Source organism: Arvicola amphibius, chromosome 5 (genome assembly GCF_903992535.2).
Source record: "Arvicola amphibius chromosome 5, mArvAmp1.2, whole genome shotgun sequence".
Classification (NCBI taxonomy): domain Eukaryota; kingdom Metazoa; phylum Chordata; class Mammalia; order Rodentia; family Cricetidae; genus Arvicola; species Arvicola amphibius.
The window spans coordinates 49,281,584-49,297,179 of NC_052051.1; the positions used below are offsets into that span (position 1 = coordinate 49,281,584).

Below are 15,596 nucleotides of genomic sequence, written 5' to 3' on the forward strand. Positions count from 1 at the left end.
CCCTCCCAGTGGGTAAGGGCTCCCATGGGAAGTCAACAAAGTCTGGCATATTAAGCTGGGGCAGAACCAAGCCCCTCCCCCTGCATTAAGGCTGAGCATGGCATCCCGCCGTAGGGAATGGGCTCCAATAAGTTAGTTTATGCACTCGGGATAGATCCTGGTCCTACTGCCAGGGGCCCTTAGATATTCCAAGTTTCACCACTGTCTCCCACATCTGGAGGGTCTAGTTCAGTCTCATGGTGACTCCACAGCTGTCAGTCTAGAGTTCCTGAGTTTCCACAAGTTTGGTTCAGCCGTCTCTGTAGATTTCTCCCTCATAATCTTGAGATCTTGACCTCCCTTGCTCATATATTTACTCCTCCCTCTCTTCAATTGGATTCCCGGAGCTTGGCCAGGTGCTTGAATGTGGATCTCTGCATCTGGTTCTGTCAGTTGCTGGATCAGTTGCTGGATGAAGGTTCCATGATGATAGTTGGGGTATTCATCAGTCTGATTACAGGGGAAGGCCAGTTAGAGCTCCCTCTCCACTATTGCTAGGAGTCTTAGCTGGGGTCATCCTTGTGGGTTCCTGGGAGTTTCCCCAGCACCAGGTTTCTCCCTAACCTATAGTGTCTCTCTCTATCAACATCTCTTTCATTACTCTCCCACTCCATCCCTCTCCCCGCTCAACCATCCTGTTCCCTCTCATCTCTCCTCCCTTCTCCTATACTTCCCCCCTCCTTTCTCCCAGTTTACCCAGGAGATCTCATCTAATTCCCCTTCCCTGGGTGGTCCATGTGTCCCTCTTAGGGTCTTCCTTATTACTATCTTTTCTGAAGCAGTGGATTGTAGCCTGGTTATTCTTTGCTTTAATCTAATATTCACTTATGAGTAAGTACATACCGTGTTTGTCTTTCTGGGTCTGGGTTACCTCATCCAAGATTTTTTTTTCTAGTTCTATCCATTTGCATGAAAATTTCAAGATGCCATTGTCCCCCACCCCCCCACCGCTGTGTAGTACTCCATTGTGTAAATATACCACATTTTCTTTATCCATTCTTCAGTTGAGGGGCATCTAGATTGTTTTCAGTTTCTGACTATTATGAATAATGCTGCTATGAACATAGCTGAGCAAGTGTCCTTGTGGTATGAGTGTGCATCCTTTGAACAACCCTGATTCTTAAGGTTCTCTCTGTCATGGTTTCTCAACCAGGCTGACTTGCTGCTCCTGTCAAGTAGTGAGCCACATGGTCTGTGCTATGTTGAAACAGCTGAGCTCGATGGGTAAGTACTAAATCAGAGCAGCCGGTTGGCTGCTATGTAACCCGAATGTCTTCAGAAGAAACACAAATCTTATTCTTTATTTTCTTGTGAAACATAGAAGTCTAAATTGTAAAGTCCCTTGTTATTTATTTACTTGGCAGTCGTTTTGAGACAGTTTTTCTCTTGAATTTATTTGGGAAACACTGACTTTTCCCTTTAGCATAAACACTATGCTAAACATGAGGACACGAATGATCTTACCCTTGGACTATTCAGCAAGGTTCCTTTTTGGGGTTTTGTTTGTTTTAATTTCATTTTCTAAGGAAGTGAGAGGGTGGGAATCAAGAAAAGAGAAGAAAGACTGAGACAGCGTTGAAAGACCAGTGACACACGGAGAGAAGAGAGATGAATATAACGCAGCTTTTACGCTGGCTTCCGGAGTCCAGCTACAGAGCTTTCCATTGTCCGGCTTACACCATTGGCTGCTCACTTAGTATAGGAACGATCTCTCTATATGTGTGACTCAGGTGTTAGGGAATCCTGATGGAGGTCTTGTATGAGACCTACTGCAGAACTTGAAGCCAAGGGTCAGACGGCCAGATAGCTTGCTCAAGCTGATAAAGAGTGGAAGTAGGACTCGACCAGACAGCGGGAGGCACACCGTGTTAGCCGGTGCCTGTCAGGTTGTGGCAATGTTGAGATACTGGAGCAGTTCAGCCTGTGTAACCCAGAGGGCAGGTTCAGGCACAGCTAACACAGTGCTAAGAGGAACATGGCCAGCACTGAAGCCATTCCTGCACCAAGAGAAAATGAGCCTCCAATCAACTGTCCACTCCTTCTCAAGAATCTAGAAATCAGCAAAATAAACCCCAAGTCAAAATCAACCCCCCCCCCCAAACTCATACGAAACAGGACAAAATGAAACAATGGGACCCGGTTTGTTCTCTGAAAATATCAGTTCATCTACAAACCTCAAGCAAGGCTGACAAAGAGCAAGGAAAGATGAGACAGCTTAGCAATATCATTAACAAATGGATAATGGACAAAGCATCCCGAAAATGGCAACTGGACCATGAAGACACACTACAAACAGCTGTATACATGTCCATTTAACAACTTAAAGGAAGTGACCAGTCCTCAAAAAGCACAGACTATGCCCTCACTATGGAATGGAAAACTCGACTAGCCTTATAACTCATAAGAAAATTGAATTCAAATGTAAGGACTAAAACTATCAGAAATTTAGACAAAAACATAGGAGAAAGACTTTGAGATTTGGGCTAGCCAAAGAATTGTTAGATTTGACATAAGAAGAGTTACAGAGAGTGGAGACTTAGCTCAGTGCTAGAGCACTCCCCTAAGAAGCACAAGGCCCTGGGCTGGTTTCTTTAGGAGGTGAGTGAGTGTAGAAATACACACACACACACACACACACACACACACACACAAACACACATATACACACACTCACCCACACACACACACACACACACACACACACACACACACACACACACACACACACAGAAGGGGGCGTCACCTGAATTACCTCGAATATATACAAATGCTTTAAGACTAAAAATGTAAGCAACATTAGTTAGAAAATAGGCAAATGGCATTGGTAGACACTTGGGCAAAGCGTCTACCCAAGCACACGAAAAGGTACTCAACGTCATTAGTGACATAAAAGTTAATGCCACAATGCTGTTCCATAGGTCCATAGGAATGCCCAACGCCAGCACTGTGACAGCTCCACAGCCAGCAAGGAGAAGCACAATCCTCCTCCCACTACTGGAGGGCGTGTAAACTGCAATGCTCGTTTGGGGAAAATAATTTGTCAGTTTCTTAAAAGCGAAGCATAAAATTGCCGCATAACTCAGCAAGTTCAAACTGAACTTTTATTCAGAGGAATAAAGACTCACATTTACATAAACTCCATAGTGAATACTTAGGGCACATGCATTCCTTACACCGGGAAGGAGACAACGTGGATCTCTTTCAAGTGAATGGCTGAGTAAACTGTGGTCTACTACTCAGTAACACAAAGGAACAACTTCTTAATAGATACAGTGACGGGGCTGACGGGGCTGATTCTTCAGATAACGTTGCCAAGCAAAACCAGCTAGTCCTAAAGGTCACATGGCTTCCTAGGAAACACATCAGCGTTTGCTGAAGAGGGAGTGAGGGAAGAATTCCAGGGAAGCTGGTGTGCCACTCCCTTTCACACCAGACAGGAGTGATGGCCATATGGTCACCGCTGGGCACTAGCTGCAGAGTCTGCTGTCTATTAGATGGGTGGTCTTCTTGAGGAGAGCAGTTCACTGGGATCTGCCCAGGGTGTTGGTTGTGCCATCCGACACCCAAGAGTTTTCCCCATTAAAAGTTCAGCTACTCTAGAAGAAGCTGTGACTGTCTTTTGCAAACAAAGCTCCACGGACATCAGATGCTGGAGTGACGTTGGCCTCCCTCTGGCAACAGTGTTCCTAGTTCCGATGTGTTTTATCACTCATAGAGGATGTGTGAGTAGGTTCGGACGAGACTGTATTTCTTCTGTGTTCTTTTGAACACAAATGCAAAGCAGATCTCCGTGTTGTTACACAGGTGTGCTGTGGGTGGAAAGCCAGATCCAGAATCCTAGATGCCAACTTGCTATGCTGATGTGAGTTGTGTGTGTGTGTGTGTGTGTGTGTGTGTGTGTGTGTGAGAGAGAGAGAGAGAGAGAGAGAGAGAGAGAGAGAGAGAGAGAGAGAGAGAGAGAGAGATTCAAAGCCAGGCTCTGTGGAACCCCTCATTTACATTTTGTGTGCTGGCCCCTACACAGTTGCTTTAGTAAGAAGTCATTGGATTGTTCTGTGTAATGGTGTATTATTTGTATTTTAATAAATAAATCTTGCCTGAAGAGCAGAGACAAAGCTGAAGTCACTAGAGGTCAGGGAATGATGGCACATACCTTTAATCCCAGGATTTAGTAGATAGAGGCAGATCTATGATGATTTCTGTGAATTGAAGACTACCCTGGGCTACACAAGATCAATGCAGGAACAAATGTAGGGTTTTGTGGCTTTCACTATTAATCCCAGTACTCGGGAGCCATGCCTTTAATTCCAGCACTAGAAGGAATATAAAACGGGAGGAGAGAGAGGCTTAGCTGCTTAGTCTGTAGTCACCCAGCCTTGGTAGAGGTAAGACTTCTCTGGTAGCTTGACTGCCTTGTTTTTCTGGTTTTCAGGTTGAACCCCAGTTTCTGTCCCTGGGGTTTTATTATTCGTGCTACAGTTAATGTCCAAAGATTCATGTCATGTCTTTTATTTAACAGAGAAACAAATCTAAAAGTCCGTCAAGCGTTGCCTGTCACCTCAGAACTGGGAGCAGATATTAGCAGCCTTGCGAAGTTTGATGGTAAGTGCTTTAAATGCACAGAATAGCTACAAGCCAGAAGGAAGTGCAGCAGCAAATTATCTGAGATTCCATTTTTATTTCTCTTTCTTCTCCTCCTCCTCCTTCTTCTTCCTTATTAGTGGGAGGACATAAAATTCTGCAGGCATTAATGGCTGTCATTTCATGCGTTCATGCTAAAGGCAAGCATGGCTTTGTAAGTCACCACCTAGCTCATCCTCATGTCTTCTTTTGTGGATCTCACGCCCTTCTGCCCACAGTGCCCTTCTTTTGCTGACCCTTTGCTTCCTGGAGCATGCTGCCTTGGTGCAGACTTGCTGAGGGTGAACGGGTTGGCATTTTAGTTCCAGCCCTAGGTCTGGCTTTTCATCCAATGGCTCTGTAACAAAGCCAGTGGAGATAGGTCTCCTGCCACCCAGCCTTCTCTAGTTTGCATAATGGCATACAGTTTCGAAACCCATAGACGTTCAATGAGAATCTCCAAGTCACAGTCAGCCGTCAGGTGCCTCAAATTTTTGACCATGTTGTCAGCATCGTCTTCATCTTTGCTGTCGCTGTCATCGTCATCCTCATCATTTCATTCAACCCAGACCCGCTTCCCCAGCAGGTCCTTGCTTCTTCATGTTGCTGCCTGTATCTTGTGCTAACATTATTTCCTTAAAAACCTCGGAAGGCCTCTAGAGACCAGCCACCCTAGATAGCTGCATTTTATGGTTCCATGACCATAAAGGAATTCCTTTAAAAGTAAAGAGAAAGAGACACTAATTGTAGCGTTATCTCACCACGCTAGGGAAGCTGAGGCTTTCCTGTCACCCCTCAATTGTCTTTAACATTCCTCACTTGCAAGTTTGGTTTTGGAGATCACTATTCCCACATAGGTTGCTTTGATTTATTGAAGAGTCTTACGAACTAAAGTCTACTCTTCCGAAATGTTTTCTTTGGAGTTTACTGAGAGATAATGAAGATAAAGGGTCTTGGCAATGCCCCTTGAGTTAAAGGCCAGGCAAGTTTATAATATGAATCCTCTCCAACACACATTTCAGAATATATATGGTTTGTGCTTGGCATCTGCTTGTAAATTCTGCCTGGATTATGTTAATATTTTAATCTCTCTTAAATGACTGTTGCTATAATAAATGTTTATAGAAAAATATTCTTCCAAATTAAGGTTTAATTTAGAGGAGTAGCCAGGAAACTTTGAATAGCCCAAGAAATATTTTGATTAGATTAAAACAAATTACAAATTTTCTAACCAAGTAATTTTTTTCAATGAATTGTTACTGTTATGTGAATCCAAGCAAAGTAAATTGTATCCACGAATCAAAATACTTCTTAAAATACTTGTGTTTGACTATTTATGGAGCCCTAAGAGGGCTAAATATAATCTGCCATTATTCACTTCTTCCCTGGCAAAGCTGCCCCTTTATGTTTGCCAGTCTACAGCGAGGTACAAATCTAAGAGCTTTAGTTTTCTAAACCACCAGAAAGCATAAAATGGTTGTTTGAATGATTTCCTTCCACTACATAGATTTTGGTGCAGGTAGCCTAGACTACAATGTCATTGCAAGCAACCCTGAGATCTCAGTGGTGTGCACACAGTAAAAAGTCATTTCCTGCTCATGTCTATTCTGATGTGGGCGGGGCAGATGAGCACATTTTGTAGCCATGGAACTTGGACAAAGGGTAGAGGTGAGTGTGGGAGACTCTGTACCTTTTATCTACTTTTTTTGTCTTATATTTCATGAGCCCAGGTGTGTTATTGTAAGGAATGTTAGGCAGTAACAAATGTGGCTATTTGTTGAGGGGTGCCCGACTTGTGGCTCTTTGTTGAGGGGTGCCTGACATGACCACCTTGACTACCATGCCTGCCACATCTAACCCTGGCATCTTAGGATTTTCACAGAAGGCATTTCCCCCAAGTGAGAGGCCACACCTCTACAACCCTGTGGGGCTTCAATCTCCAGTGTTGCAGGACCCACATGAAGTTCCTATCTCCTCAGGTCAGAGGCCATACCCCCTCTCTCCATTGGCATCCTATCCCTGCTATCTCAGGATTTGTGCAGAGTTCCTGTCAACTACTTAGGTCAGAGACCAGATCCCTATTGTCTCTTGTCTCCTAACCCTACTATCTTCAGGCCTAGCCCCTTCACCCAGGCACCCGCTCTCTGCTAACTCAAGCAAATGCCTGCTGATGAAGTCAGAAGTCACACTATAACTTAGCCTAGCTAGGATCACCTCAGTTCCCTCACATTCAAATGAGGACCGAGTAACCCCGATTGAACTTAAAACCTCAACTAACTGATCCAGAACCAGCCAAACCCCAGCAACAGCAAGCAGAGATTCAAACATCTGCTCAACGTAGGTGCATCTGAAACCCATGCCAAAGGCTACAGCTAATTAAAGGTGTGTAAGCCAATATAAAACTCCAAGATTAGAATGGGGAGATTGCTCAATGGGCAGAGTGCTTGCTGCACAAACACTGCTGGGGGTTAGATCCCTAGAACAGACATAAAATCTAGATGGGAATGGTGGCCCACTGTAATCCCAGCATACAAGAGGCCAAGACAAGGCATTCTGGGAGCAAGCTGGCTAGTCAGAGCAACTGAAATGGTGAGCTCTGGGTTCAGCAAGGGCCTCTGCCTCAACAGTATACAAGTTGGAGCAATCTCCGACCTTCACATTCATACATAAACATGCATCTGCACACATATGAACACCCCCCCCCCACGGTCCCAAATAGAAGCTGTTTAGACAAAACTCCAGAAAAATAATTGAAAAAAATATGTTCTAAGAATTCACAAAGGGCATGGATTAAACTCTTGTAGGAATTTAAAGAAAACTGTTATAAAGTACTGAATGAATTCCAAAAGCATACACACAAATACGTACTGAATTTAGGAAGTCAGCTTGGGATATGAGATAAAATTCAAGGAAGAAATAGGATTGCTGGAAAAGAAAAACAAAATGAAATTAAGCTAGAAATGAAGGATTCTACAAGAGAAAGAGAGAGTTAGGAAAAGTCTTGCTAGGGTATCTGGAGGGCAGAGGAACAGCAGGGCCTGAGGGACAGAAGAACTGGATTATCCAAACAGAGAGAATGGATTCTTAGCCAGGGAGCACCCAGAAGTCTCCCAAACAATACAGACCATTGCCACCACTCTTGGTTGCCAACCAGAATAAGACGGTAAAACCCTCGTGCTGAAGGCACATCATAGATTTGTTTATAGAACATAGAAAAATGAAGATAGAAGTGAGCAGGAAGCTTCCTCCCTCTGACTCATGTTCCTAGTGCTAGAAGGTGCTGGAAGGTGTTGTGTAGCATGCTGGGGGAGAAAAATCATCAGTGATTTTACCCAGCTGTAGATTATGTGTGCAACAACACTTACCTGCCCAGAAACACATGCCAGCTGGTATGAGAGTATTCTGGGGTTACCAATCACTTTTTGGCTGATTTGAGATCTGCTACATATGAAGGAATCCACAGTGGATGCTGTAAATCCAGCTAAAAGTTAGGGAGGTCATTGACTCTGGAGTGCACCTGGTGCTGAAGCCTTAGTAAATTGGACATGTAGTTAATCTGCCTTGTGGATATTTGCTTAAGCCCATAGACTCCTGCAACCCCCAGCCTCTTCTAGCAGCAGGTGACTGCCAAAACTGGCACCCAGCTGACCAAAGTGCTGAGGACAAGTGACTATTGAGTGCTCAGCCCCAAACAGGACACCCGTGTCCCCACCTTCAAGTCCCAGAAGCACTGCAGAAGAGAAAGTGGAGAGACTGGGAGAGCCAGAGACTGGGGAGTCGTGATGTGAAACACTTCCTTTTGGAAATGACCCGGTGCTGCAAACACAAACAGACTCCTTGCACAAGACCCACATGCATGCAGAAAAGGGAAAGCAGCAGTGTGGAGGGGGCTAACCAGGAAGGGGGTTCAGGAGGAGCAAAGGAATGAGAGAGGGCAATGGGGTGTGAGTATAATCACGGTTCCTTGCATACAGGTATACAATGGCCAAGGTCAAACATGAATATAAAAGAGAAATCAATACATTTCAGGGCTTCTTCTGGTGACCAGAAAGACTTCCCCATATGTTATGGGAATCAAAACAAAACGTTCCATCTTTTAGCTTCCATTAAAGATGTTACCTACTTTAGATAATGTTCTGACCAGCTTTGGGGAGTTGAAACAGACAAGACCCACATATGAGGCAGGTTCTTGCTTATATATGCATGCATATACACATACATATATATGTGCACACACACACACGTATATACATGCATACACACATACACACACAAAACATACATGCACACATGCATACACACATACATACATACATACAGGGGCAGCTTTCAGAAGGTGAATCTGTTTACTTAAAGAGTTCCCATACAAATAAATATTTTTTCCATTTCAAATATCTGAAAACACTATAGGTAGTCAAACTTTATAAGAAAAAATAAATAACTTGATATAATATTATAAAAAATACAAAAATAAATTGAGTTTGACGAAGCTTCTCATGTTAAGTCTTACGGGAATCAAACAACATTTATAGATAAACACCTGGAAACCTTTGTCAATCCCACATTTGTAAGCTAGATATTTTTACACATTGGGGAAATTCTCTAATACACATGTGTTCAAATGTGTTCAAGAACCATTTGTATATTGTTATTGACTGGACTGTGGTCTGTATTTTGCAGCTAATGACATGTTTACACATTTTGTGTGACTGTTAATACCCATCTGAACCAGAGAAGGGGTTGACTCTTTAGTTAGGAACCTTTGTGCACTTTGTGGTCATTTCCTAAATAGCATGTGTGTAATTAAAGAAAAATGGTTTCTCTTCTCAGTGAAAATAAGTAAGTAAATAAATAAGTGGGCTCGATTAGCACCTTGTTACTTTACAGAATTTACTGAACAACTCTTCCACTCAAATGGATGAGAGCACAGTGTAACACAGCACACCTGATACATGGGATTCCATTAAAAGACATAAAGGAAGAATCATTTCTCTTGACTGGTGGCGCTAATATGGCCATTGTGGTATTAATATTGGGGCGCTGACAGCTCAGTATTGAGAAGGTTGTGCTGGGGCTTGGCTTCCAAAAATTCAAGTAGAATCACTTGGCTTTAGACATTATGAAGATGACATCTTTTTGCTTTCTAAGGAAAGAGACAGTCATCTCAGTAGCCAGCACAGCAGTAGCTGGGCAACTGCCTAAACATGGAGAAGCTCTTGACTGGTGAAATTCTTGACCAGCAGTAATGGCGCCTCATCCAAAGCACAGTCTGTCCCATGGAAGAGACACAGCGTGGACAATGAAGAAATATCACTAATAACGTGCAAAAAGAAGTAAAGCTAGTTAGTTTTGGAAAAATCATGGGATATTGTGTTCTAAAAATTTTCATTGTTAACTTATTTTCTCTTTGAGTAAATAGCCCGAGAAACTCACCAAATTAGTAGTTGACCAATAATCCAGCAGGCTGAATTTAGAATTTAAAATGCCAAGGAAAGTTCAAAATGAGAACTTGTAGATTTTGCTCAGTGTAGGTATTTCTCTATCAGTATAAAATGGACGAACTTCTAAGTGTTTTCTTGTCTTTTCTCTCCGGGGGGAAATGAGATTAACTACCTTGACTATGCTTATACTTAATCATTGAGATGATTTACCTCCAAGTTGTATCCTTTCCAGTAGGTGATCATGTGAGAAATGATTTTGTTTTCCTCAAATGGTTTTCTTGTCTTTTCCAACCATTTACCATCTCCTCCTCTAGTAGAAATAGAGGGAAGAAAGCAAGGTCCCAAGAGAGCCTCTCTTGATTCTTACGCTGTGGGAAATAGTTTTGCTTATTTCTGATGTGCCTGTTTTCAGCATTCTCTCTGGCTTCTATTACAGTTAGGTCATACAAATTTAGGTCATATTTGGCATTCAAGTCTCCATTTTCATGATTCCTCTCAAAACATACCTACCTTTTCATTTATCATAGATTTGCTATCATACCTATGTCACTCTCAACTTCTTTCCTTTGAAGAAAATTATGTGCTTGAGTGTTTTACCTGCATGTATATAGGAGTACCATGCATGTACCTGGTGCCCTTGGATGCAGAAGAAGCCATTAAATACCCTGAGACTGGAGTTAGAGCTGCCGTGAGAGTGCAGGGAATGAACACGGGTCCCCTACAAGAGCAGCAAGTGCTCTTAGCCACTGGTTTATTGGTCCAGCCCCACAATCCCTTCTTGAAACCATTTTCCCCAACTATGTCTCCAACGAATATTTTTAGGAGTTTTCTTTTAAAAATGATTTATTTTAGTTTTTACTTTTTTAAAAAAAATATTGATTTTTATTGAGCTCTACATTTTTTTCTGCTCCCCTCTGTGCCTCTCCCTTCCTCTTCAACCCTCTTCCAAAGTCCCCATGCTCCCAATTTACTCAGGAGATCTTGTCTTTCTCTACTTCCCATGTAGATTAGATCCATGTATGTCTCTCTTAGGGTCCTCATTATTGTCTAGATTCTCTGGGATTGGGATTTGTACGCTGGTTTTCTTTGCTTTATGTTTAAAAACCACTTATGAGTGAGTGCATGTGATATAGGATTTTATTTTGTAGACAATGTGGGAGCACATAGGGATGAGTGCAGTGTTTCCCACAAAGGAAGCTGGTAGTCCTTTTGGAAAGCATGAAAGAGAAGTGGGGAATATTCATGTTTTAAAAAGCCAATGGAACTAGAAAGGAGAACCAGCATTTTTATCAGTTAAAAAATAGTTTGGCTTTGTTCCCAGTGTTTTTGCTGTGATGAAACCCTGTGCTTAGTACTTGGACCGCTGAGACCACACTCTTAGGGAGCTGTGCTGGGGTCGGCCTCCAGGAGCTCATACAGAACTTGGTCCTATGGTCCCTGGCAGAAAGGCCCCCTCAACAAGAGGCCAAATATGGGCATGTCTTCTTGCTGAGCATAGTGAGCCAAAACATTCAAGGTTAAATTTACGTCCTTGTCAGCCTTTGTTTATGATGATGAAAATGATCAAATAAACTGCTTTTTTATTGTTATTAACAAAGAACTATGTATGATGCTGTTTTTGCCCAAATCACATTATTTTTGAATAGTGGCCATATTTGAAGTTTGGGAAATTGAGTCTTAGGTGAAGAAATCGGAATGAATTTTGAGGGTTCTATTAGCCTGTTATTTGTGCAGATTTTGCTGGTGAGACCCACTCAATTCAAGGTTATGTGAAACTCAGAAATGAAAATTATTATTCAAGTAAAAGATGATCACAAAAATATGATAACTTTTAAAAAAGCTCTGGGTCCACAATGTAGTTTTCTAAAGAACCGGAGCTAGATGAAACTTGTTTTAATTACATTTTAATAAACAAATACGCTATAATGAGAACTAACTACAATTAAGTTGCTTGGTCAAAGAACCAACCTGCACAAGGCTATTGTCTCAGTAAGCAAGAAGAGAAACGTGGAATTTATCATTTTATAGTGTAAAAAGTCGTTTTAATATACTCTAAGAATAAAAGTAGGTACTTTGAAATATTTTTTGTTTTCTTTCTTCATTTTCTTTATTTTTTTCTCATTTTTTATTAAAATTTTCCATCTCCTCCCCTCCTCCTTCCCCTTCCCTCCCCTCCCTTCCACCCATACACCCGACTCCCTCCCTTTCCAAGCCAAAGAGCCATCAGGGTTCCCTTCACTATGTTAAGTCCAAGGTCCTCCCAACTCCCCCCAGGTCCAGGAAGGTGAGCAACCAAACTGACAAGGCTCACAGTGAGTCCGTCCATGCTGTAGAGTTCAAGCTCATCGCCGTTGTGCTTGGTTTCTCAGTCCTCCTCCACTGTCAGCCACATTCAGAGAGTCCGGTTTGGTCCCCTGTTCCATCAGTCCCATTCCAACTGGACTTGGTGGTCTCCCGTTAGATCTGTCCCACCGTCTCAGTGGGTGAACGCACCCCTCACTGTCCTGACTTCCTTGCTCATGATCTCCCTCCTTTTGCTCCTCAGCAGGACCTTGGGAGCTCAGTCCGGTGCTCCTATGTGGGGCTCTGTCCATTTTCCTCCATCCAGTGCCAGGTGAAGGTTCTATGGTGATATACAAGATATTCATGAGTATGGCAATAGGATCTGGACATTTCTAGCACCCTTTCCTCAGCTGCCCAAGGAACTAGCTTGGGGTGTCTTCCTGGACACCTGGGAACCCCTCTAGAGTCAAGTCTCTGCCAACCCTAGTTTGGCTCCCTTAATTAAGATATATAATTCCTTGTTCCCATATCCACCCTTCCTATATCCCAACCATCCTATTCCCCCAAGCTCTTCCCATCCTCCACTTCACACTTTTCTCTCCCCATCCCCTCATCCCCCCATCCCACCCCACCCCCAAGTTCCCATTTTTTGTCTGGCAATCTTGTCTACTTCCAATATCCAGGAGGATAACTATATGTTTTCTTTGGATTCACATTCTTATTTAGCTTCTCTAGGATTTTTTAACGATTATAGGCTCGATGTCCTTTATGGCTAGAAACCAATTATGAGTGAGTACATCCCATGTTCATCTTTTTGGGCCTGGGTTACCTCACTCAGGATGGTGTTTTCTATTTCCATCCATTTGCATGCAAAATTCAAGATGTCATTGTTTTTTTTACCGCTGAGTAGTACTCTAATATGTATATATTCCACACTTTCTTCATCCATTCTTCCACTGAAGGGCATCTAGGTTGTTTCCAGGTTCTGGCTATTACAAATAATGCTGCTATAAAAACATAGTTGAACAAATGCTTTTGTAATATGATTGGGCATCTCTTGGGTAAATTCCCAACAGTGGGATTGCTGGGTCCTGGGGTAGGTTGATCCCAAATTTCCTGAGAAACCTCCACACTGCTTTCCAAAGCAGTTGCACAAGTTTGCATTCCCACCAGCAATGGATGAGTGTACCCCTTACTCCACATCCTCTCCAGCAAAGGCTATCATTGGTGTTTTTGATTTTAGCCAATCTGACAGGTGTAAGATGGTATCTCAACGTTGTTTTGATTTGCATTTCCCTGATTGCTAAGGAGATTGAGCATGCCCTTAAGTGTCTTTTGGCCATTCGAACTTCTGTTGAGAATTCTCTGTTCAGTTCAGTGCCCCATTTTTTAATTGGGTTAATTAGCATTTTAAAGTCTAGTCTCTTGAGTTCCTTATATATTTTGTAGATCAGACCTTTGTCTGTTGCAGGGTTGGTGAAGATCTTTTCCCAGTCAGTAGGCTGCCTTTTTGTCTTAGTGACAGTGTCCTTTGCTTTACAGAAGCCGCTCAGCTTCAGGAGGTCCCATTTATTCAATGTTCCCCTTAATGTCTGTGCTGCTGGGGCTATACGTAGGAAGCGGTCTCCTGTGCCCAAATGTTGTAGAGTACTTCCCACTTTCTCCTCTAACAGGTTCAGTGTGTTCAGATTGATATTTAGGTCTTTAATCCATTTGGACTTGAGTTTTGTGCATGGTGATAGATACGGATCTACTTTCATTCTTCTACAGGTTGACATCAAGTTATGCCAGCACCATTTGTTGAAGATGCTTTCTTTCTTCCATCGTGTGCTTTTAGCTCCTTTATCAAAAATCAGGTGTTCATAGGTTTGGTGGGTTAAGATCCGGGTCTTCTATTCGATTCCATTGGTCGACTTCTCTATTTTTATGCCAGTACCAAAGCTGTTTTCAATACTGTAGCTCTGTAATAGAGTTTGAAGTCAGGGATGGTAATGCCTCCAGAGTTCCTTTATTGTATAAGATTGTTTTGGCTATCCTGCGTTTCTTGTTCTTCCATATAAAGTTGATTATTGTCCTCTCAAGATCTGTGAAGAATTTGATGGGATCTTTAAGGGGATTGCATTAAATCTATAGATTGCCTTTGGTAGTATTGCCATTTTTACTATGTTGATCCTCCCAATCCAGAGCAAGGGAGATCCTTCCATTTTCTGGTATCCTCTTCAATTTCTTTCTTCAAAGACGTAAAGTTCTTGTCAAATAGTTCTTTCACTTCCTTGGTTAGAGTTACCCCAAGATATTTTATGCTATTTGTGGCGATCGTGAAAGGTGACACTTCTCTGATTTCTTTCTTTGCTTCCTTATCCTTTGTATATAGGAGGGCAACTGATTTTTTTGGAGTTGATCTTGTATCCCGTCACGATACTAAAGGAGTTTATCAGCTGTAGGAGTTCTTTGATGGAGTTTTTCGGGTGGCTTATGTACACTATCATATCATCTGCAAATAACGGAAGTTTAACTTCTTCCTTTCCAATTTGAATCCCCTTGATCCCCTTGTGTTGTCTTATTGCTATTGCTAGAACTTCAAGCACTATATTGAAGAGATAAGGAGAGAGTGGACAGCCTTGTCATGTTTCTGAATTTGGTGGGATGGCCTTGAGTTTCTCTCCATTTAATTTGATGTTAGCTGTCGGCTTGCTGTAAATAGCCTTATTATATTTGAGAATGACCCTTGTATCCCTAATCTCTCCAAGACCTTTATCCTAAAGGGGTGTTGAATTTTGTCAAATGCTTTTTCTGCATCTAATGAGATGATCATATGGTTTTTATCCTTCAGTTTATTTATATGATAGATTACATTGACAGATTTCATATGTTGAACCAGCCCTGCATCTCTGGATGAAGCCTACTTGATCATAGTGGATAATTTTTCTAATATGTTCTTGGATTCTGTTTGCCAGTATTTTATTGAGAATTTTTTGCATCGATGTTTCATGAGTGAGATTGGCCTGTAATTCTCTTTCTTGGTTGAGTCTTTGTGTGGTTTTAGGTATCAGGGTAATTGTAGCTTCATAAAAGGAATTTGGCAATGACTGTTCTGTTTCTATATTATGAAATACCTTAAGGAGTATAGGTATTAGGTCTTCTTGGAAGTTCTGGTAGAATTCTGCATTGAAACCATCTGGTCCTGGGCTTTTTTGGTAGGGAGGTTCTGAT

At 42.2% G+C, this 15,596-nt stretch overlaps 1 protein-coding gene across 1 annotated transcript in view; it reads left to right on the forward strand.

The window, feature by feature from the left end:
• Positions 1-15,596, forward strand: part of Atp8b4 (ATPase phospholipid transporting 8B4 (putative)) — a 162,392-nt gene that overhangs the window by 44,527 nt on the left and 102,269 nt on the right. Inside the window, 2 exon segments of the mRNA XM_038331376.1 lie at positions 1,193-1,263; positions 4,559-4,645. Coding sequence (XP_038187304.1) covers positions 1,193-1,263; positions 4,559-4,645 — 158 coding nt within the window.